Genomic DNA, 21,900 nt, shown 5'->3' with positions numbered 1-21,900 from the left:
AAGGTGTGGGGTTCATATGGTGAATGATTGAAAGGTGTGGGGTTCAGATGGTGAGTGATTGAAAGGTGTAGGGTTCAGATGGTGAGTGATTGAAAGGTGTGGGGTTCAGATGGTGAGTGATTGAAAGGTGTGGGGTTCAGATGGTGAGTGATTGAAAGGTGTGGGGTTCAGATGGTGAGTGATTGAAAGGTGTGGGGTGGGGTTCAGATGGTGAGTGATTGAAAGGTGTGGGGTTCAGATGGTGAGTGATTGAAAGGTGTGGGGTTCAGATGGTGAGTGATTGAAAGGTGTGGGGTTCAGATGGTGAATGATTGAAAGGTGTGGGGTTCAGATGGTGAGTGATTGAAAGGTGTGGGGTTCAGATGGTGAATGAAAGGTGTGGGGTTCAGATGGTGAGTGATTGAAAGGTGTGGGGTTCAGATGGTGAAGGATTGAAAGGTGTGGGGTTCAGATGGTGAATGATTGAAAGGTGTGGGGTTCAGATGGTGAGTGATTGAAAGGTGTGGGGTTCAGATGGTGAGTGATTGAAAGGTGTGGGGTTCAGATGGTGATTGAAAGGTGTGGGGTTCAGATGGTGAGTGATTGAAAGGTGTGGGGTTCAGATGGTGAGTGATTGAAAGGTGTGGGGTTCAGATGGTGAGTGATTGAAAGGTGTGGGGTTCAGATGGTGAGTGATTGAAAGGTGTGCGGTTCAGATGGTGAATGAAAGGTGTGGGGTTCAGGTGGTGAGTGATTGAAAGGTGTGGGGTTCAGATGGTGATTGAAAGGTGTGGGGTTCAGATAGTGAGTGATTGAAAGGTGTGGGGTTCAGATGGTGAGTGATTGAAAGGTTTGGGGTTCAGATGGTGAATGATTGAAAGGTGTGGGGTTCAGATGGTGAATGATTGAAAGGTGTGGGGTTCAGATGGTGAATGATTGAAAGGTGTGGGGTTCAGATGGTGAGTGATTGAAAGGTGTGGGGTTCAGATGGTGAGTGATTGAAAGGTGTGGGGTTCAGATGGTGAGTGATTGAAAGGTGTGGGTTCAGATGGTGATTGAAAGGTGTGGGGTTCATATGGTGAATGATTGAAAAGTGTGGGGTTCAGATGGTGAAGGATTGAAAGGTGTGGGGTTCAGATGGTGAAGGATTGAAAGGTGTGGGGTTCAGATGGTGAATGAAAGGTGTGGGGTTCAGATGGTGAGTGATTGAAAGGTGTGGGGTTCAGATGGTGAGTGATTGAAAGGTGTGGTGTTCAGATGGTGAGTGATTGAAAGGTGTGGGGTTCAGATGGTGAGTGATTGAAAGGTGTGGGGTTCAGATGGTGAAGGATTGAAAGGTGTGGGGTTCAGATGGTGAGTGATTGAAAGGTGTGGGGTTCAGATGGTGAGTGATTGAAAGGTGTGGGGTGGGGTTCAGATGGTGAGTGATTGAAAGGTGTGGGGTTCAGATGGTGAGTGATTGAAAGGTGTGGGGTTCAGATGGTGAATGATTGAAAGGTGTGGGGTTCAGATGGTGAAGGATTGAAAGGTGTGGGGTTCAGATGGTGAGTGATTGAAAGGTGTGGGGTTCAGATGGTGAGTGATTGAAAGGTGTGGGGTTCAGATGGTGAGTGATTGAAAGGTGTGGGGTTCAGATGGTGAATGATTGAAAGGTGTGGGGTTCTTATGGTGAGTGATTGAAAGGTGTGGGGTGGGGTTCAGATGGTGAGTGATTGAAAGGTGTGGGGTTCAGATGGTGAATGATTGAAAGGTGTGGGGTTCAGAAGTTGAATGATTGAAAGGTGTGGGGTTCAGATGGTTAAGGATTGAAAGGTGTGGGGTTCAGATGGTGATTGAAAGGTGTGGGGTTCAGATGGTGAGTGATTGAAAGGTGTGGGGTTCAGATGGTGAAGGATTGAAAGGTGTGGGGTTCAGATGGTGAATGATTGAAAGGTGTGGGGTTCAGATGGTGAGTGATTGAAAGGTGTGGGGTTCAGATGGTGAATGAAAGGTGTGGGGTTCAGATGGTGATTGAAAGGTGTGGGGTTCAGATGGTGAGTGATTGAAAGGTGTGGGGTTCAGATGGTGAGTGATTGAAAGGTGTGGGGTTCAGATGGTGAGTGATTGAAAGGTGTGGGGTTCAGATGGTGAGTGATTGAAAGGTGTGGGGTTCAGATGGTGAATGATTGAAAGGTGTGGGGTTCAGATGGTGAATGATTGAAAGGTGTGGGGTTCAGATGGTGAGTGATTGAAAGGTGTGGGGTTCAGATGGTGAGTGATTGAAAGGTGTGGGGTTCAAATGGTGAGTGATTGAAAGGTGTGGGTTCAGATGGTGATTGAAAGGTGTGGGGTTCATATGGTGAATGATTGAAAAGTGTGGGGTTCAGATGGTGAAGGATTGAAAGGTGTGGGGTTCAGATGGTGAAGGATTGAAAGGTGTGGGGTTCAGATGGTGAATGAAAGGTGTGGGGTTCAGATGGTGAGTGATTGAAAGGTGTGGGGTTCAGATGGTGAGTGATTGAAAGGTGTGGTGTTCAGATGGTGAGTGATTGAAAGGTGTGGGGTTCAGATGGTGAGTGATTGAAAGGTGTGGGGTTCAGATGGTGAAGGATTGAAAGGTGTGGGGTTCAGATGGTGAGTGATTGAAAGGTGTGGGGTTCAGATGGTGAGTGATTGAAAGGTGTGGGGTGGGGTTCAGATGGTGAGTGATTGAAAGGTGTGGGGTTCAGATGGTGAGTGATTGAAAGGTGTGGGGTTCAGATGGTGAATGATTGAAAGGTGTGGGGTTCAGATGGTGAAGGATTGAAAGGTGTGGGGTTCAGATGGTGAGTGATTGAAAGGTGTGGGGTTCAGATGGTGAGTGATTGAAAGGTGTGGGGTTCAGATGGTGAAGGATTGAAAGGTGTGGGGTTCAGATGGTGAATGATTGAAAGGTGTGGGGTTCTTATGGTGAGTGATTGAAAGGTGTGGGGTGGGGTTCAGATGGTGAGTGATTGAAAGGTGTGGGGTTCAGATGGTGAATGATTGAAAGGTGTGGGGTTCAGAAGTTGAATGATTGAAAGGTGTGGGGTTCAGATGGTTAAGGATTGAAAGGTGTGGGGTTCAGATGGTGATTGAAAGGTGTGGGGTTCAGATGGTGAGTGATTGAAAGGTGTGGGGTTCAGATGGTGAAGGATTGAAAGGTGTGGGGTTCAGATGGTGAATGATTGAAAGGTGTGGGGTTCAGATGGTGAGTGATTGAAAGGTGTGGGGTTCAGATGGTGAATGAAAGGTGTGGGGTTCAGATGGTGATTGAAAGGTGTGGGGTTCAGATGGTGAGTGATTGAAAGGTGTGGGGTTCAGATGGTGAGTGATTGAAAGGTGTGGGGTTCAGATGGTGAATGAAAGGTGTGGGGTTCAGGTGGTGAATGATTGAAAGGTGTGGGGTTCAGATGGTGAGTGATTGAAAGGTGTGGGGTTCAGATGGTGAATGATTGAAAGGTGTGGGGTTCAGATGGTGAATGATTGAAAGGTGTGGGTTCAGGTGGTGAATGAAAGGTGTGGGGTTCAGATGGTGAATGAAAGGTGTGGGGTTCAGATGGTGAGTGATTGAAAGGTCTGGGGTTCAGATGGTGAGTGATTGAAAGGTGTGGGGTTCAGATGGTGAGTGATTGAAAGGTGTGGGGTTCAGATGGTGAGTGATTGAAAGGTGTGGGGTTCAGATGGTTAAGGATTGAAAGGTGTGGGGTTCAGATGGTGATTGAAAGGTGTGGGGTTCAGATGGTGAGTGATTGAAAGGTGTGGGGTTCAGATGGTGAAGGATTGAAAGGTGTGGGGTTCAGATGGTGAGTGATTGAAAGGTGTGGGGTTCAGATGGTGAGTGATTGAAAGGTGTGGGGTTCAGATGGTGAGTGATTGAAAGATGTGGGGTTCAGATGGTGAATGAAAGGTGTGGGGTTCAGATGGTGAGTGATTGAAAGGTGTGGGGTTCAGATGGTGAGTGATTGAAAGGTGTGGGGTTCAGATGGTGAATGAAAGGTGTGGGGTTCAGGTGGTGAGTGATTGAAAGGTGTGGGGTTCAGATGGTGAGTGATTGAAAGGTGTGGGGTTCAGATGGTGAGTGATTGAAAGGTGTGGGGTTCAGATGGTGAGTGATTGAAAGGTGTGCGGTTCAGATGGTGAATGAAAGGTGTGGGGTTCAGGTGGTGAGTGATTGAAAGGTGTGGGGTTCAGATGGTGAATGATTGAAAGGTGTGGGGTTCAGATGGTGAATGATTGAAAGGTGTGGGGTTCAGATGGTGAATGATTGAAAGGTGTGGGGTTCAGATGGTGAGTGATTGAAAGGTGTGGGGTTCATATGGTGAGTGATTGAAAGGTGTGGGGTTCATATGGTGAGTGATTGAAAGTTGTGGGGTTCATATGGTGAGTGATTGAAAGGTGTGGGGTCAGATGGTGCTTGAAAGGTGTGGGGTTCAGATGGTGAATGATTTAAAGGTGTGGGGTTCAGATGGTGATTGAAAGGTGTGGTGTTCAGATGGTGAGTGATTGAAAGGTGTGGGGTTCAGATGGTGAGTGATTGAAAGGTGTGGGGTTCAGATGGTGAGTGATTGAAAGGTGTGGGGTTCAGATGGTGAGTGATTGAAAGGTGTGGGGTTCAGATGGTGAAGGATTGAAAGGTGTGGGGTTCAGATGGTGAAGGATTGAAAGGTGTGGGGTTCAGATGGTGAAGGATTGAAAGGTGTGGGGTTCAGATGGTGAATGATTGAAAGGTGTGGGGTTCAGATGGTGAATGATTGAAAGGTGTGGGGTTCAGATGGTGAGTGATTGAAAGGTGTGGGGTTCAGATGGTGAGTGATTGAAAGGTGTGGGGTTCAGATGGTGAGTGATTGAAAGGTGTGGGGTTCAGATGGTGAAGGATTGAAAGGTGTGGGGTTCAGATGGTGAGTGATTGAAAGGTGTGGGGTTCAGATGGTGAGTGATTGAAAGGTGTGGGGTTCAGATGGTGAGTGATTGAAAGGTGTGGGGTTCAGATGGTGAAGGATTGAAAGGTGTGGGGTTCAGATGGTGAGTGATTGAAAGGTGTGGGGTTCAGATGGTGAGTGATTGAAAGGTGTGGGGTTCAGATGGTGATTGAAAGGTGTGGGGTTCAGATGGTGATTGAAAGGTGTGAGGTTCATATGGTGAATGATTGAAAGGTGTGGGGTTCAGATGGTGAATGATTGAAAGGTGTGGGGTTCAGATGGTGAAGGATTGAAAGGTGTGGGGTTCAGATGGTGAGAGATTGAAAGGTGTGGGGTTCAGATGGTGAGTGATTGAAAGGTGTGGGGTTCAGATGGTGAGTGATTGAAAGGTGTGGGGTTCAGATGGTGAAGGATTGAAAGGTCTGGGGTTCAGATGGTGAGTGATTGAAAGGTGTGGGGTTCAGATGGTGAGTGATTGAAAGGTGTGGGGTTCAGATGGTGAGTGATTGAAAGGTGTGGGGTTCAGATGGTGAATGATTGAAAGGTGTGGGGTTCAGATAGTGAATGATTGAAAGGTGTGTGGTGGGGTTCAGATGGTGAGTGATTGAAAGGTGTGGGGTTCAGATGGTGAGTGATTGAAAGGTGTGGGGTTCAGATGGTGAGTGATTGAAAGGTGTGGGGTTCAGATGGTGAGTGATTGAAAGGTGTGGGTTCAGATGGTGAGTGATTGAAAGGTGTGGGGTTCAGATGGTGAGTGATTGAAAGGTGTGGGGTTCAGATGGTGAAGGATTGAAAGTTGTGGGGTTCAGATGGTGAGTGATTGAAAGGTGTGGGGTTCATATGGTGAATGATTGAAAGGTGTGGGGTTCAGATGGTGAGTGATTGAAAGGTGTAGGGTTCAGATGGTGAGTGATTGAAAGGTGTGGGGTTCAGATGGTGAGTGATTGAAAGGTGTGGGGTTCAGATGGTGAGTGATTGAAAGGTGTGGGGTTCAGATGGTGAGTGATTGAAAGGTGTGGGGTGGGGTTCAGATGGTGAGTGATTGAAAGGTGTGGGGTTCAGATGGTGAGTGATTGAAAGGTGTGGGGTTCAGATGGTGAGTGATTGAAAGGTGTGGGGTTCAGATGGTGAATGATTGAAAGGTGTGGGGTTCAGATGGTGAGTGATTGAAAGGTGTGGGGTTCAGATGGTGAATGAAAGGTGTGGGGTTCAGATGGTGAGTGATTGAAAGGTGTGGGGTTCAGATGGTGAAGGATTGAAAGGTGTGGGGTTCAGATGGTGAATGATTGAAAGGTGTGGGGTTCAGATGGTGAGTGATTGAAAGGTGTGGGGTTCAGATGGTGAGTGATTGAAAGGTGTGGGGTTCAGATGGTGATTGAAAGGTGTGGGGTTCAGATGGTGAGTGATTGAAAGGTGTGGGGTTCAGATGGTGAGTGATTGAAAGGTGTGGGGTTCAGATGGTGAGTGATTGAAAGGTGTGGGGTTCAGATGGTGAGTGATTGAAAGGTGTGCGGTTCAGATGGTGAATGAAAGGTGTGGGGTTCAGGTGGTGAGTGATTGAAAGGTGTGGGGTTCAGATGGTGATTGAAAGGTGTGGGGTTCAGATAGTGAGTGATTGAAAGGTGTGGGGTTCAGATGGTGAGTGATTGAAAGGTTTGGGGTTCAGATGGTGAATGATTGAAAGGTGTGGGGTTCAGATGGTGAATGATTGAAAGGTGTGGGGTTCAGATGGTGAATGATTGAAAGGTGTGGGGTTCAGATGGTGAGTGATTGAAAGGTGTGGGGTTCAGATGGTGAGTGATTGAAAGGTGTGGGGTTCAGATGGTGAGTGATTGAAAGGTGTGGGTTCAGATGGTGATTGAAAGGTGTGGGGTTCATATGGTGAATGATTGAAAAGTGTGGGGTTCAGATGGTGAAGGATTGAAAGGTGTGGGGTTCAGATGGTGAAGGATTGAAAGGTGTGGGGTTCAGATGGTGAATGAAAGGTGTGGGGTTCAGATGGTGAGTGATTGAAAGGTGTGGGGTTCAGATGGTGAGTGATTGAAAGGTGTGGTGTTCAGATGGTGAGTGATTGAAAGGTGTGGGGTTCAGATGGTGAGTGATTGAAAGGTGTGGGGTTCAGATGGTGAAGGATTGAAAGGTGTGGGGTTCAGATGGTGAGTGATTGAAAGGTGTGGGGTTCAGATGGTGAGTGATTGAAAGGTGTGGGGTGGGGTTCAGATGGTGAGTGATTGAAAGGTGTGGGGTTCAGATGGTGAGTGATTGAAAGGTGTGGGGTTCAGATGGTGAATGATTGAAAGGTGTGGGGTTCAGATGGTGAAGGATTGAAAGGTGTGGGGTTCAGATGGTGAGTGATTGAAAGGTGTGGGGTTCAGATGGTGAGTGATTGAAAGGTGTGGGGTTCAGATGGTGAGTGATTGAAAGGTGTGGGGTTCAGATGGTGAATGATTGAAAGGTGTGGGGTTCTTATGGTGAGTGATTGAAAGGTGTGGGGTGGGGTTCAGATGGTGAGTGATTGAAAGGTGTGGGGTTCAGATGGTGAATGATTGAAAGGTGTGGGGTTCAGAAGTTGAATGATTGAAAGGTGTGGGGTTCAGATGGTTAAGGATTGAAAGGTGTGGGGTTCAGATGGTGATTGAAAGGTGTGGGGTTCAGATGGTGAGTGATTGAAAGGTGTGGGGTTCAGATGGTGAAGGATTGAAAGGTGTGGGGTTCAGATGGTGAATGATTGAAAGGTGTGGGGTTCAGATGGTGAGTGATTGAAAGGTGTGGGGTTCAGATGGTGAATGAAAGGTGTGGGGTTCAGATGGTGATTGAAAGGTGTGGGGTTCAGATGGTGAGTGATTGAAAGGTGTGGGGTTCAGATGGTGAGTGATTGAAAGGTGTGGGGTTCAGATGGTGAATGAAAGGTGTGGGGTTCAGGTGGTGAATGATTGAAAGGTGTGGGGTTCAGATGGTGAGTGATTGAAAGGTGTGGGGTTCAGATGGTGAATGATTGAAAGGTGTGGGGTTCAGATGGTGAATGATTGAAAGGTGTGGGTTCAGGTGGTGAATGAAAGGTGTGGGGTTCAGATGGTGAATGAAAGGTGTGGGGTTCAGATGGTGAGTGATTGAAAGGTGTGGGGTTCAGATGGTGAGTGATTGAAAGGTGTGGGGTTCAGATGGTGAGTGATTGAAAGGTGTGGGGTTCAGATGGTGAGTGATTGAAAGGTGTGGGGTTCAGATGGTTAAGGATTGAAAGGTGTGGGGTTCAGATGGTGATTGAAAGGTGTGGGGTTCAGATGGTGAGTGATTGAAAGGTGTGGGGTTCAGATGGTGAAGGATTGAAAGGTGTGGGGTTCAGATGGTGAGTGATTGAAAGGTGTGGGGTTCAGATGGTGAGTGATTGAAAGGTGTGGGGTTCAGATGGTGAGTGATTGAAAGATGTGGGGTTCAGATGGTGAATGAAAGGTGTGGGGTTCAGATGGTGAGTGATTGAAAGGTGTGGGGTTCAGATGGTGAGTGATTGAAAGGTGTGGGGTTCAGATGGTGAATGAAAGGTGTGGGGTTCAGGTGGTGAATGATTGAAAGGTGTGGGTTCAGATGGTGAATGATTGAAAGGTGTGGGTTCAGGTGGTGAATGAAAGGTGTGGGGTTCAGGTGGTGAATGATTGAAAGGTGTGGGTTCAGATGGTGAATGATTGAAAGGTGTGGGTTCAGAGGCTCTCTTTGCACTTGGATTACTCAGAGTTAATAGGCAGGTACTGCAACCATTTGAGAAAATGTTAGCTGATATTATTGAAACTGTATTTACTATTAAGCTAGCCATTTGGGGATGTGAGAATCTTATTAATAACTTTTGCATTTGTGATTTGAAAGATCATCATTAAAAGGTGTAGAGAACAAATCGGATGCAAGGAGAAATGCAGAATCTTCTGCAGGTGCTAGAAATCCAGAGTAACACGACGTGCTGGAGGAACTCTGTGTGGCTGGGCATGGCTCAAATACCACCTATAAATTTGCTGATGATACAACAACCATTGTTGGTAGAATCTCAGATGGAGACGAGGGTGTACAGAAGCAAGATATACCAAGATATGTCAGTAAGATGAAAGAGCTAGTTGTGGACTTCAGGAAGGGTAAGACGAAGGAACACATACCAATCCTCAGAGGGATCAGGAGTGGAGTGAGTGAGCAGCAGCTCCTGGGTGTCAAGATCTCTGAGGACCTAACCTGGTCCCAATGTAATGATGCAGCTATAAAGAAGACAAGACAACAACTATATTAGGAGTTTGAAGAGATTTGGCATGTCAACAAAAACACTCAAAAACTTTTATAGATGTACTGTGGAGAGCATTCTGACAGGCTGCATCACTGTCTAGCATGGGAAGGCTACTGCACAGAACTGAAAGAAGCTGCAGAGGGTTGTAAATTTAGTCAGCTCCATCTTGGGAACTAGCCTACAAAGTACCCAGGACATCTTCAGGGAAGCAGTGTCTGAGAAAGGCAGTGTCCATTATTAAGGACCCCCAGCACCCAGGGCATGTCCTTTTCTCACTGTTACTTGTTTTAGGTAGGAGGTTCAGAAGCCTGAAGGCACACACTAAACAATGCAGGTACATCTTCTTCCCCTCCGCCATCCAATTCCTAAATGGACGTTGAACCCGTGAATATTATTTATGTTTTTGCATGATTTTTTAACCTATTCAATATATATGTACTGTAATTGATTTACTTATTTTTTTTTCTAGATTATGTATCACAGTGAACTGCCGCTGCTAAGTTAACAAATTGCACGGCACATGCCGGTGATAATAAACCCGATTCTGATTCTGATTCTATATGGAAAGAGCTAGAGTCAATGTTTTGGGCTGAGGCCCTTCGTCGGGACTGTTGGTATTTCTCCCGGGGTGTTCAGAATGTGCAGCCTCAAAAGAAATGGTTGGCCATTGAGGAAAGAGGGGAGAAGAAATTTTAACCTGGAAGAATGTTCTAACTGAAAAAGTGGGCTATGTAGGCTAAATTCTTGAATATATTCAAGAGAGATGATAGATTTTGTATGTTAGGGGAATTGCAGAATATGGAATTAGTACAGTGTGGTTTTGAAGTAAAAATCAGACTTAATCTTATGGAATGGAAGAGCATATATGGACAAATATATTCCTACATTTTTTCTGTGTTCTTAAGATTTTCTGCGGTGTACAGAGATTAAGAGATCTGCATTCACTGGTATTAAAGGACATTTTTTTCCAATGCAGTTGTATCTGAGCATGTTAAATACATTTATGTATAAAAGAATTGATAAGCCATGCATTTTTGCCATTTATTGTAACTATGGGAGATGTTATAAAGTTGGAGTTGCTGATGAAGTCAATATTAATGTGAAATATGCATACCAAGGCAAGTTACTAAAAGCAGCAATTGATCATTAAAATACATGTGCAAAGACAAATAAAATATGTAAGCAAGTACTTCATGTGGAAAGGTGTGTGATACTCAGCAAGATGATGACTGGTAGTAAACACAGTTATTAATCTATGGCTGTTATTAAAATAGTCAGAGGGTTCAGGGATAAGAGGATCTCAATAATAGCTTTTCTTTTTAGGTCATTAGAAGATGCCTGAGAACAAATTTGAACGATCTTTGGGTGGCCAGAGTACTTAGATTATTTTGCCTCTGTCTTCACTCAGCGCTCTGCGGCAGTTCAGTAGCGCCCGTCACTCCAGTGGAGGTGCTTTTTCATATCATTCAATGTTGAGATAGGATCCCTCTGCCCTCAGGTAGCTGTAACTGCACTACATTTCCTCTCTATACTTCATTTCAGTATCACTCTCAAAATCTGCTTCCACATACTTGCACTTTTGTTATGAGCATAATTGACATTTTTATTATAACATCACATTTATTACTTCTTGAAGCACTTCATTAACTGAAATGAGGGTATCCTTTAGGTTAAGGAAAATCCTTTAAATTAACAAAAGCCTTTCTCTGCAAAAAGTTTTTATATTTGTAATGTGGCTAAGAAAAGACCCGTGAAAAGACCTGCAGAGATGGGCAACAGGAAAGATGCTTGGGAAGGACCCAGCTTACCTTTGTGATATTTCCTTTCCTTAACAGAAACTAGCTGTACATTCTGGCATGGATTATGCTATCATGACGGGTGGTGATGTGGCTCCCATGGGACGAGAAGGTGTCACGGCCATGCACAAAGTCTTTGACTGGGCAGCTACCAGCCGGAGAGGGTGAGTTTGTGCCAGTTTGGCGGGTAGGGAAGAGGGGTTGTGAAGGTCACTTTTCCACAATCATATTCTATCTTAATTTTGCCATGTCTTAATTGTAACTTGGTTAAAAATAAATTAATTTTGTATGAATGATTGTTGAGGCAGTAATTCTGACTGATATTTTAGGTCAGTGGTCCCCAGCCTCCAGGCCACGGACCGATACCAGGCCGTGAATCATGCACGGGTCCAGCGGTAGCTGGAACGCACCCAGCACATCTTTAAGAAAAAGGCCGAAATAAACAAGCTAATTAATCAGCTGCCGCCCGGCACATAAATGTCGGCCCATATCGGAGGTGATTGCTGATTTCACTTGCTCTGCAGTATTGGTCCGCGGCCCGGAGGTTGGGGACCACTGTTTTAGGTTAATCCCTACTTTGAAGGCCTCATACTTGGCAGTGATATTACAGTACCCAATGTTTTTCATGTAAATTTTGCTGTATTTGTGTTTGGAAGATGAATATTACTGCCGGTTTCTACAATTTATTCTACCTGCTATTTGCTTTCAGGTTGACTGCCAATTGAATTAAACACCAAAAAGCCTAAGCAGCATTGCTCCTGTGTTGAGACTTAATTTCCTGTGTTCCAGTTTAACTTTAAAACAGTAGCTTTGTACTTTTAAAAATGTGAAACAGCCTGTATCCATTATATGTAGGCATCAATCAGGGCAGACGTTCATTTCAATTCCAGTCCTAAATTTATTCCATATGCATCCATCTACTTAGAAAGCTGACTGCAAGTTGCTCATTTTCTGGAAATGTTTTAATCTTGTTCTTGACTTCCGTGGCACCTGTATGTAAGAGGGATGGGTTGCTTTAGTGCAGTGAAATATTGAATTCCAAATCTAAAGTCAGTGGAATGACAATGAATTTTGCCTGTACACAGGCTTCTGCTGTTTGTGGATGAGGCAGATGCGTTCCTTCGAAAGAGAGCAACGGTAAGTGCATTGCCCACGTACACACTCGTGTGTTTTTGTTTTTGAAAGAGACTAATGAGTATGAGGAATTGTGGAGAGGTGCCTTTCAATGGTAACTTTTTAATGTTTAATTTCTGAACCTGTTCAGTAGTAAATGCACAGTGCTGGGAAACTCTGCAGGTCAAGCAGCATCAATGGAGAGGAATAATGGGTCGACGTTTCAGGCCAAGACCCTTGATCAGGACAGCAAAGGAAGGGCGAAGAAGTCAGAATAAGAAGGGGAGGGCAAGGAGTACAAGTTGGAAGGTGATGGGTGGGGAAGGGGGGATTCGTGAGAAGCTGGGTGGCTATAGTTGAAAGAAGTGAAGGGCTAAAGGAGGAATTTGATTGGAGAGGAGAGTGGACCATGGGGTACCAGGTGGAGATGATAGGCAGGTGAGGAGAAGAGAATGGGGCTGGCAGAATAGGAAATAGGGTAAGAGAGAAGTGGGAGGAGGGATAAACTACTGGGAAGTTTCTCTTTCTCCTCCCCCCCCGCCCCCACATCATCTTATTCTGCTTCCTCCCTCTTCCTTTCCAGTCCCGATAAATGGTCTCAGCTCAGAATGTTGACACTTTATTCCTCTCCATAGATGCAGTGTTCCTCCAGCATCTTGTGTACGTTACTCAGGATTTGCAGCATCTGCTGAATCTCGTGTTTGTAAACCTGTTCTGCTCGGGTTTTGGACACCATAGGGAGCCTTGGTTCGTTTAACGTGAGGGTAGGCCTGCACTGATCATGCAGAAGGTTGGGCACTGGCTGAGTTAACTCTCCTTTCAGTGACCAGCCTCATCCCAAATATGAAAGTAAGCTTGGGCAGTTTGTGTGGCAGTCAACGTGCAGCTCCGAAAAGGTTCTGGCGAGGAGGAATTCGGCAGCAGTGTCAATTGAAAATTGGAAAACGAGAGAAAAATTGATGTTCCAGTACATCGGAGTCTCCCATGCAGCACACCCAATATCATAACAGGAGTCTGAAGACTCACACCACCAAGTTCCAGAGCAGCTCCTTCCCTTGGGTTGACTGTTATTGTTTTGGTTTCTCTTTGTTGTCATGCCAAACACTTTAATACGCATCTGCTATTGATCTATAAGATTTTTATCAAATAAGGTATTTTTTCCCCATTTATAATGGGTGGTTTCTTTCCATTTGGATGGCAGTCAGCCAGATCCAATCTAAACGCCTTAGAAGCTCTCTTGCATTTTAAACTCTGCACTGAGCACTCTTAAGCTTTGGATGCAGATTTATAAATGTTTGTGCATCATTTTGTTCAGGAGTTTGGGAGGGTGTTTCTGTTCCTAACCTTCTCTTCATCCTGTATTTTTTAAAGGAAAAAATCAGTGAAGATCTGAGAGCAACTTTAAATGCATTCCTGTACCGAACTGGGGAGCAAAGTAACAAGTAGGTATTGATTTTAATATCCAGAGATGCTGAGAATACAGTAGGTAAATCAACATCTGAAAGAAAGAAAAGGACTCTTTAGAAAGCCTCTGCTTAACCCCTTTTTAATTACTTATGCGATAGGTTGTAGGGTGCAGTGTCCAGTATCGAGGATTCAATTGTGAATTTCTGAGAAACCTCATGAGATTATTTGGAAGGAGGAAAACATAAGTGCTACCAGTACAGTGGGGTTCACAAGATTAAGTCTGAGGTAATTTTCCTCACTCACAAATACCAAGGCAACGTTGCAAAGACCCCTGAGGTTTAATTAGGGTAACATCTATAATTCTGCAAACACAGGGGTAACAGGGTTTAAAAGAAAACACAACGTCTTCAGGTGCACTCCCTACACCATAGAGGCAAGTACTAATTGGAATTGAACAGTATAGAATCTGGCATCCACTCATCTGTACTAATCCCTATCACTAATATCCTGTCAGTGCTATACCCCTACTATGTTTTCCCTATTATTTCTTAAACTTTAAATATAGAGAATTGTGGCAGTTCTGTTTTTGAATTGGATGTGACTTGTAAAGTGTACAGGTCACTGCCATTTGTACTTGCACCTGAGAATGTTTAACCCCTTCATAAACTCTAGTGGTAGTTAAGAGTAAAACAGTCCTGTATTGGTCTCGAGTTGCTGTACGTCAGCAAGCAATGATGCTATCTTTGCTTGCCTGAAGGTTGTACAAATTAGTTTGGTTTTTAAGTCAGCTTGGTATTGACATAAGCATTAGTTTTACCATTATTGGTATTTTTTTCCCTCCAATGTATACTCTGATTCTTAAATTATAGGTGGCTATATAATTATAGAGGCTAGAGACACTTTTGGAGCTTGGGGCTATCAAAGATACCAGATATATTATAAGAAATAATTTGATACTAAGAGTTGAGTTTCACTCATCACTTTTAAGGAACTTTAAAAATACCTGAATTGAAAGTACAGTCGGCCCTCCTTATCCGCAAATTCAACCAGCCACGAATCGCGAAAACCCGGAAGTGCTCTTCCAGCACTTGCTGTTCGAGCATGTAAAGACTTTTTTTTTGTCGTTATTCCCTAAACAATGCAGTATAACAACTATTTACATAGCATTTACATTGTATTAGGTATTATAAGTAATCTAGAGATGATTTAAAGTATACGGGTGGATGTGCATGGGTTATCGTGGATTGGGATCGAAAAAAATTGGAAGTAAGTTGGAACAAGTACACCTGGTATTATTTAGCGTCAGTTAGTCAAATGTTTGTCTTCGTATATAGTATATATTTTACCTTCCTATGCATATAAAGCACTTCAGAACGTATGTTTCAGCGCCGGGCTCAGGAATGGAAGTTCCCAAGTTCAATCTAGTGACAGACCATTTCTGTGTGCGCTCTTCACCGTGCCAGGTTGATGTGGAGGATCAAAAACCCAAAACCCCACAATTAAACCACTGTTTTGCTTAGTAATAATTGTAGCTTTCATCAGGGCAGAACCTTTCTCACTTTATCCTTTAAAATTGTTCCGATCGTTGACCGACTGTAGCCTAGCGCTTTTCCAATGACTGATGGCATTTCACCTCTTTCCGATCGCTTTATTATTTCCACTTTATTTTCAATCGTTATTGTGATTATTTTTGTGAGCAGAAACACTGCGGATTCAGATATCTGCCGATGGGTCCTAATGTCCCGCACTGAGACCGGTTAAATAATGTCTGGGGTTCTGCTGGGTCCTAAGATCCACTGCATTGAGACACGTTGAATAAGGGACTTGAGCATCCGCAAATTTTGGTATCCACGAGAGGTCCCGGAACCAAACCCTCGGGGGTAAGGAGGGCCGACTGTAGTTTGAAATATGCAGTAATGATTTTGGTTTGTAAGGGTGGACTGGAATGTTTCTATATCAGTGAAGAATTCAGTTGTCTCTGAATGTGACCAGCATGTTTTTTCTCTCTCCTGATACTTTGAGGCTTGAGACAATGTGTGATAATCTGATGGGACACTTTAAAGAGCTTTTCAATGTCTTTATTTATTTGATGTGAATGTGGGTGCAGCTGTCCTCCCTAAAATACCAAAAATGTCCCTTTTTAAGATATGATTACTTGGGTAGTAGAGGTAACTCTGTGTTAAGATTTATCCCTAATCACAAAGTGAATTAACTAAACCCTTTGTCTTAATCTATGATCAAGAGAAATTACTGCAGATTTGGGCAGAGCATTGCTCCTTTATCCTAAAGGCACAGCATTAATGTTTATTTTTAATATACACTTCTTAATACAATCAAACCAGGCAAGGCAATATTTTAGGTCTATGAGAGTCCACTTGTAACTTGTTGACCATCTAGTACAGTGCAGTCCTTGTTAAACTTTTGCTCTTTAAACATCTCATGTGGCATCCTATTTCTGCCATTCACAGTGAATATAATTGCACTATGAGGTGAATAAATCAGTTTATTCACCAAGTGGTTCTATAGTTATTGTATAAAGTCTTAAATGCTAATGTACTTATCAGATAGAAGCCTTATCAGCTGTTCCCAGCTAACCTCTGTCATGCCTCCTGCTTACTGATTGACACGCAAGCCCGCTTTTTAAAATAGCTGAAGGATAAATCACTGTCGAAAGTAAGAAGCCGTTTACAGTTCAACATAAAGCAGCTGAGCCATATAAGTGACAATCGTGGTTTCAGCTGGAAATGTAGTTTCACTTCTTGATTAATGCTTGGAAGACTGGGGTTTTAAAAATGCATCTCGATTGATTTGTGTAAATTTGATGCAGCCCTATGGCTTTACTCAAGGTGAGTTGTGATTGTGATGGAATTTTTGAGAGCATGAAATAAAGAAATGATGGTGCTTTGTTTTCATTGACCCTTATCCCCAGCATGATGCTCCAGGCGTGCACATTTAATGATTGTAACTCTATTTTGATGTACAGTGGATTCTGGTGAATAGGACCGTTAGTTAATTGGGACTGCTGCTTATTTGGGACAAATCTTTTTTTTAAACAAAATTGAGAAAGTAGCCAGGATTCCCTTTATTTATTTCGGACACTATGCTGCTTAAATAGGGCAGGCGGCTTTTGCCAGTTTCTGACTGACATCAGTTGTGTGCACAACACCGATCAGCTGTTAAATAGCATCAGTCGCTTGTTGTTAAGTGCCATCATGTCATCGTCTACTCGTGACGACCCTAGTGTAGTCCGTAGGATTTTCGTGGCAAGATAGGGATTTAGGTTGCCAAGCCAATCTTCTGCATAAATACTGCTGCTGCCCAGGTTGAGACGAGCCGGATTTGAACTCGGGGCCCATTCACCTCGAAGTCCAGTACTGATGTCACTACGTCACCGGCCGGCTTCTATCTGTGTTCAAACCGCAGTGATTTTTGTCGCTGATAGTTGGCGAGAAATAAGCAGCAAGACAACTTGGAAGTGTTTTTGTTCACTGTGGCTTCAAGCAATCAGCCTTGGAAATGCCAGAAGCAGCGTGAAATTATTTCGCTACTTCAAGCTGGGAGCCACAAAGGTATTGACAATCATCTGCAGCAGCGCACGCACGCACACAGTGATGGAGAAACTCAGCAGGCCAAGCAGCATCTGTGGAAAAGAATAAATGACGTTCCGTGCCGAGACTCTTCACCAGGACAGCGATTTTGAATGTTGTAATGAAAATGAAGATTTGCAGGGTGCAATCGTTTAAAGCATTGTACGAAGGCACTCCATTATCTGCATGAGGTGCGGGCTCAATCTGTCGCGTTTTTCCCCTCTTCCTTCTGTCTTTCTACAGTTTCTGCTGGTGCTTTTGCGAAGGCATCAGTTCATTAATTCTGCTGGTGCAAATTGTCCTCTATAGCATTCAAGTGCAGATGTAAATTATGTCACTCTATTGTAGTGCAGATTGCAGCAGGTACAGTTACTACTGATTTCTAAACTCCGCTGAGCAGGTGTCCGCATTGGAGGAGAGAAGAATTTTCCCTGGTCAAATGAGCAAAACAGAGATGAGGTAGATATCACTGCTCATGATGAGATAAAGATTAAAGATCAGCTTTATTTGTCACATGTATATCGCATTCTCATACACACGAGAAATTCTGCAGATGCTGGAAATCCAGAGCAGCACCCACAAAATGCTGGAGGAACTTGGCAGGTCAGGCGGCGTCTGTAGAAATGAATGAACAGTCAATGTTTCAGGCCGAGACCCTTCTTCAGGGCTAGGGCTGGAAAGGAAGAGGAAAGATTCAAGAATAAAAAAGTGGGGGAAGGAAAGGAGGCTGGCTGGAAGATAATAGATGAAGTCAGGTGGGTGGGAAGGCTAGAGGACTGGAGAGAAAGGAATCTGATTGGAGAGGAGAGTGGACCATAGGAGAAAGGGAAGGAGGAGGGGACTATTAGGTAGGTGAGAAGAGATAAGAGGCCAGAGTAGAGAAGAGAGAGGAGGGGGGGAAAATGAAATGCATTTTTTACATAAACAACCAACACAATCTGTTGATTTGCCAGGGGCAGCCTACAAGTGTCACCACACTTCCAGTGCCAGCATAGCGTGTCCACAGCTTAGTAACCCTAAATAATTTGTGTGACTTTGGAATGTGGGAGGAAACTGGAGCACCCAGAGAAAACCCTTGCAGTTATGGGTGGAATATACCAATTCCGTATAGACAATGGTTGAAATTGAACCCCGATCACTGGCACTGTAAATTGTTTAACTAGCCACTACACTACTGTAATGAGGGATAATAGTGAAGACACTGTCTGGCAATTGTTTACTAACCTATAATTTTAATTGTAACTTGAGATGAAAAATCATTTGCAAATATTTTAATGTTTTCTTCAAATTCCTGAATCAGATGGAAAGATGATTCAAACAACAAAGTAGAAAATTTAAAAGAAAATAGATTTACACTGTTGTGCAGAAAGATTGTTGTACAGGAGGTTAAGGGAAGAACTTCAATAATAAAAAGTCTTTATATAAAATCGGCAATATTTTAATGTTCTTGATAAATAGAATCCGCATGAATTTATATTTCAAGGCTAGATGGATGTTTCACACTGACAATTATAATTGAAATCTTAAGTTGATTGAGCCATTGGGATTTATCAGCTCCCCAAGACTTGATTCTAGAATTTCCTCCATTTCTTCCTAAACATCTTCATTGCCTCTCCTCTTTACTTTTTTAAGATGCTTCTTAAACCCAGAGGCTTTGGAATGCCCACAATTGCTTTTATTTCATTAAGGGCATTAAATATTATGTTCAAAAACAAATTTTTGTAACTTTCCAATGTGGCACCTCCAGGATGTTTTGCAATATTGAGGGTGCTTGTCCCATAGGAGTCGTGGCTTTTTCTGATTGAAAGTCACTTCCATTGTGGTTGGTTAGTTTAGAAACCGCAGCTGCTTTTCCCATTGGTTTCCACGGATGCTGCCCGATCTGCTGAGTTCCTCCAGCTTGCTGTACGTGTTGCTTTGACCCCAGCATCTGCAGGGTACTTTGTGTTGCCCATCAGTTAGCTGCCTGGTGTCCAGATTCAAATATCCTGGCTATATAGAGAGCATGTATGGGAGGTTCTTTCTCTTTGTTTAAGGCAAGATATGCACATAGCCATTGGGAGGGTATGTTCTGTCCATGCTTTTAAAAAAGTGTGTTTGTTGAACATACAGCTTCGTAGTGAATGTTTGGTCAAATTTTTACTGCTTGTAAATAAATGATTCATGTGCTTATTCGCAGCCAGTGTTTTCTGTCCCTCTTGCCAGATCCACGAACCTGATTCAGCATTACAGTGCTTTGAAAATGTACGTCAAGACTTTTATTGCTCTTTAGTGCAGTAATAATGAGTAATGAGGTTAACATCATCTCTCATGTGGGATTTCTCTTAATGCTGCAGAAAGAGTGGAGGAATAGGGTATTCTGTCTGCTTTCTTTGGTTTTTGTTGTCTTTTTCTGTCATTGAATCCACCTTAAAACTTACTGAGCTTCATAATTCGCATTTTATTATGCATTTTTATTCTCCCTCATCTTTTTTATTTGAAATAGAATTTCATTTCTTTAACACAAGTGGTTTTAAATAGGCATTTGTCTGGGTGGAAGCATATTGGTCCTTATAGCCCTGTTAGATCTGGAGCTGATGTTGTCCAGAAGGTTCTTTGGAAGACAAGAATGAGGTGTAGGTCTTGTGGTTGCAGCTATTTTATTAACTGTTCATCATAGTTCAGGTCAGACAGTGTCAGCCTTGTCTACAGACCAGTTTGACAGGTTTAGATAAGAAGTTCCTTAACAGGTTTTGACTGAGTTGCTCTTCAGCCTTGCAGACAAAGAAACTACAGGAGAGCAGCACACAAACTGCTGGAGGAACTCAGCAGGTCAGGCAGCACGTGCTGGGTTCACTGGGAGCAATAAACAGCTCTGTGTGAAGTTCCACCTCACCGAAAAGGACTGTTAAGGTTGTGTGGGAGGAGGTATAGGGCAGGTGGACGGCGGTTGCAAAAATAGAGAACCAAATGCACTACAAGTCACTAACAGTTTTTAAGACAAACTGGTGATTATCCAAATGTAAGGAAGCATGAAGAAAGCTAAAAGTACAGGGGGGGGAAATTTTTTTAAAAAAGAAAATCTGGACCCTAATGCAAAAGCCTATTCAAGAAGGCTTGGAGTTGGGGTGACAAGTTAAGTCCTCATTATCGAGCACAGCTGAGGGGTTTTCCAGGAGGGGTGTCCACTTTGCTTCAGGGTATTGCAAAGAGGAGGGCAGAATGACTTAACAATGCACAAAAGAATTGAGGAGCACCTGAACCTTTGTCTTGGATTCATGCATGTACCTCTTCTCGTTCACAACCAATAGCCTTTCCTTCATTGGCTAGATAATGCCACAGTTAACACGATGCTATTATAGCTCGGAGTGTCGGAGTTCAATTCCAGCGTCCTCTTGAAGACTTGTACGTTCTTCCCGTAAGAGCATAAGAACTCTGATGGGATTCCTCTGGTTAACAGGTTAATTGGTCCTTGTAAATTGTCCTGTGATTAGGCTAGGTTTAAAATTGGCGGGTTGCTGAGCAGCATGGCTCTATACACTGCAAGGGCCTGTTCCGTTTTCTATCTCCACGTAATAAAATATTAGCTATCATGTAAAGTGTTCATAATGAGCTTAATGACAGCCTTGAAACCTGTTGATTCAGAAAAGCCCAAAGGTCTACAGTTAATGTGAGTTAATCCTGAACTCACATCTTTGCAGAAGCTAACAACAGTTTAAAAGTTTGTTTGAAATGTAGCACGTCAGGTTATTTATTTGAACAGTGTTTGAGCAGTAATGAATTGGTTTACAGTGAGCTACATGTTAAAAGCAGAGCATTTTATTGCTTCTCTTCTCTACTGCAGAGTTACACTTCTTTGCAGGCTACATCTGTGCTCCAAATCGATTTGCTGGGCAGCTTGGAGTATTGACTTCCTTCGGAGATTTTCTCCTTGACGAAGATTGGATCTATTAAGTACTTGTAAAGCTGTTCCCCCTAGTGAGTCAGCAACTTTACCTATAGTGGAGCTATGCCTCACACTTACTATCCGATGAGCATTTAGGGCAGAAGCTGAAGGTGATGCCCTTGACCACTCAAAACTGAGTACAATTAAACTGGCTTTTCATACAAAATCAACAGCCATTTTTTGTGGGTTTTTCAAGATTGGGTTTAAATTCTGTTTTGATAAGCACGTGTTGTAAGGCCTTCCTCCCAGTCATTGGGGGAGGGAATAATCATCCAAGTCTATTAACCCCTTAGGTTTTAATGCCTGTGATTTTAAATTGCATTTTGTGGATAACATTTCAATGCATCCAGGCTTTTGCTGACAAGTCTGGTAAAGTACATTCTGGGCCTCAGCACTGTACCAGTTGCCTTTTTTTTGGGGACAGTTTTTTTTTTAAAAAAGGGTTCTTTACTCCTGACTGTCTATATCTTATTTGTTCTGTTAATCTCAATCAATTGAGATCTCAATTTTCAGTCAATTCAACTTTGAATTTCCTCCCTGCAGAGTGTAGATCCATATGTACTCTTATCGGGGCTTTGCCTTGCTATAGCATAACATCTCTACCTTGATTTCCTGTCCTAAAGCTTACTCAGTCAGGCAGCATCTGTGGAGAGATGCAAGAGTTAGCATTTGACATCAATGACCTCCAGCATTTATTTCAAATGTAAAAATGCAAACGAAATCTGTAGATGCTGGAAATTCAGTTAGTCCTGACGAAGGGTCTCGGCCCGAAACGTTGACTGTACTTCTCCCTATAGATGCTGCCTGGCCTGCTGCGTTCCACCAGCATTTTGTGTGTATTGCTTTTATTTCAAATTTGTTTTCTGGGCTAGCATTGCTTTTTTTTTCCAATTTCTTTTACCTCTGAAATTTT

General features: G+C 43.4%; 1 protein-coding gene across 1 annotated transcript in view; it reads left to right on the top strand.

The window, feature by feature from the left end:
* atad3 (ATPase family AAA domain containing 3) overlaps positions 1-21,900 on the top strand; it is a 101,489-nt gene that overhangs the window by 66,935 nt on the left and 12,654 nt on the right. The window contains 4 exon segments of the mRNA XM_059951614.1: positions 10,995-11,119; positions 12,041-12,092; positions 13,440-13,550; positions 16,918-17,044. Coding sequence (XP_059807597.1) covers positions 10,995-11,119; positions 12,041-12,092; positions 13,440-13,550; positions 16,918-17,044 — 415 coding nt within the window.

This window comes from Hypanus sabinus, chromosome 27 (genome assembly GCF_030144855.1).
Source record: "Hypanus sabinus isolate sHypSab1 chromosome 27, sHypSab1.hap1, whole genome shotgun sequence".
NCBI classification, from domain to species: Eukaryota; Metazoa; Chordata; class Chondrichthyes; order Myliobatiformes; family Dasyatidae; genus Hypanus; species Hypanus sabinus.
The sequence above is the reverse complement of the archived record's forward strand: the minus strand, read 5'-3'. Positions and strand labels throughout refer to the sequence as shown.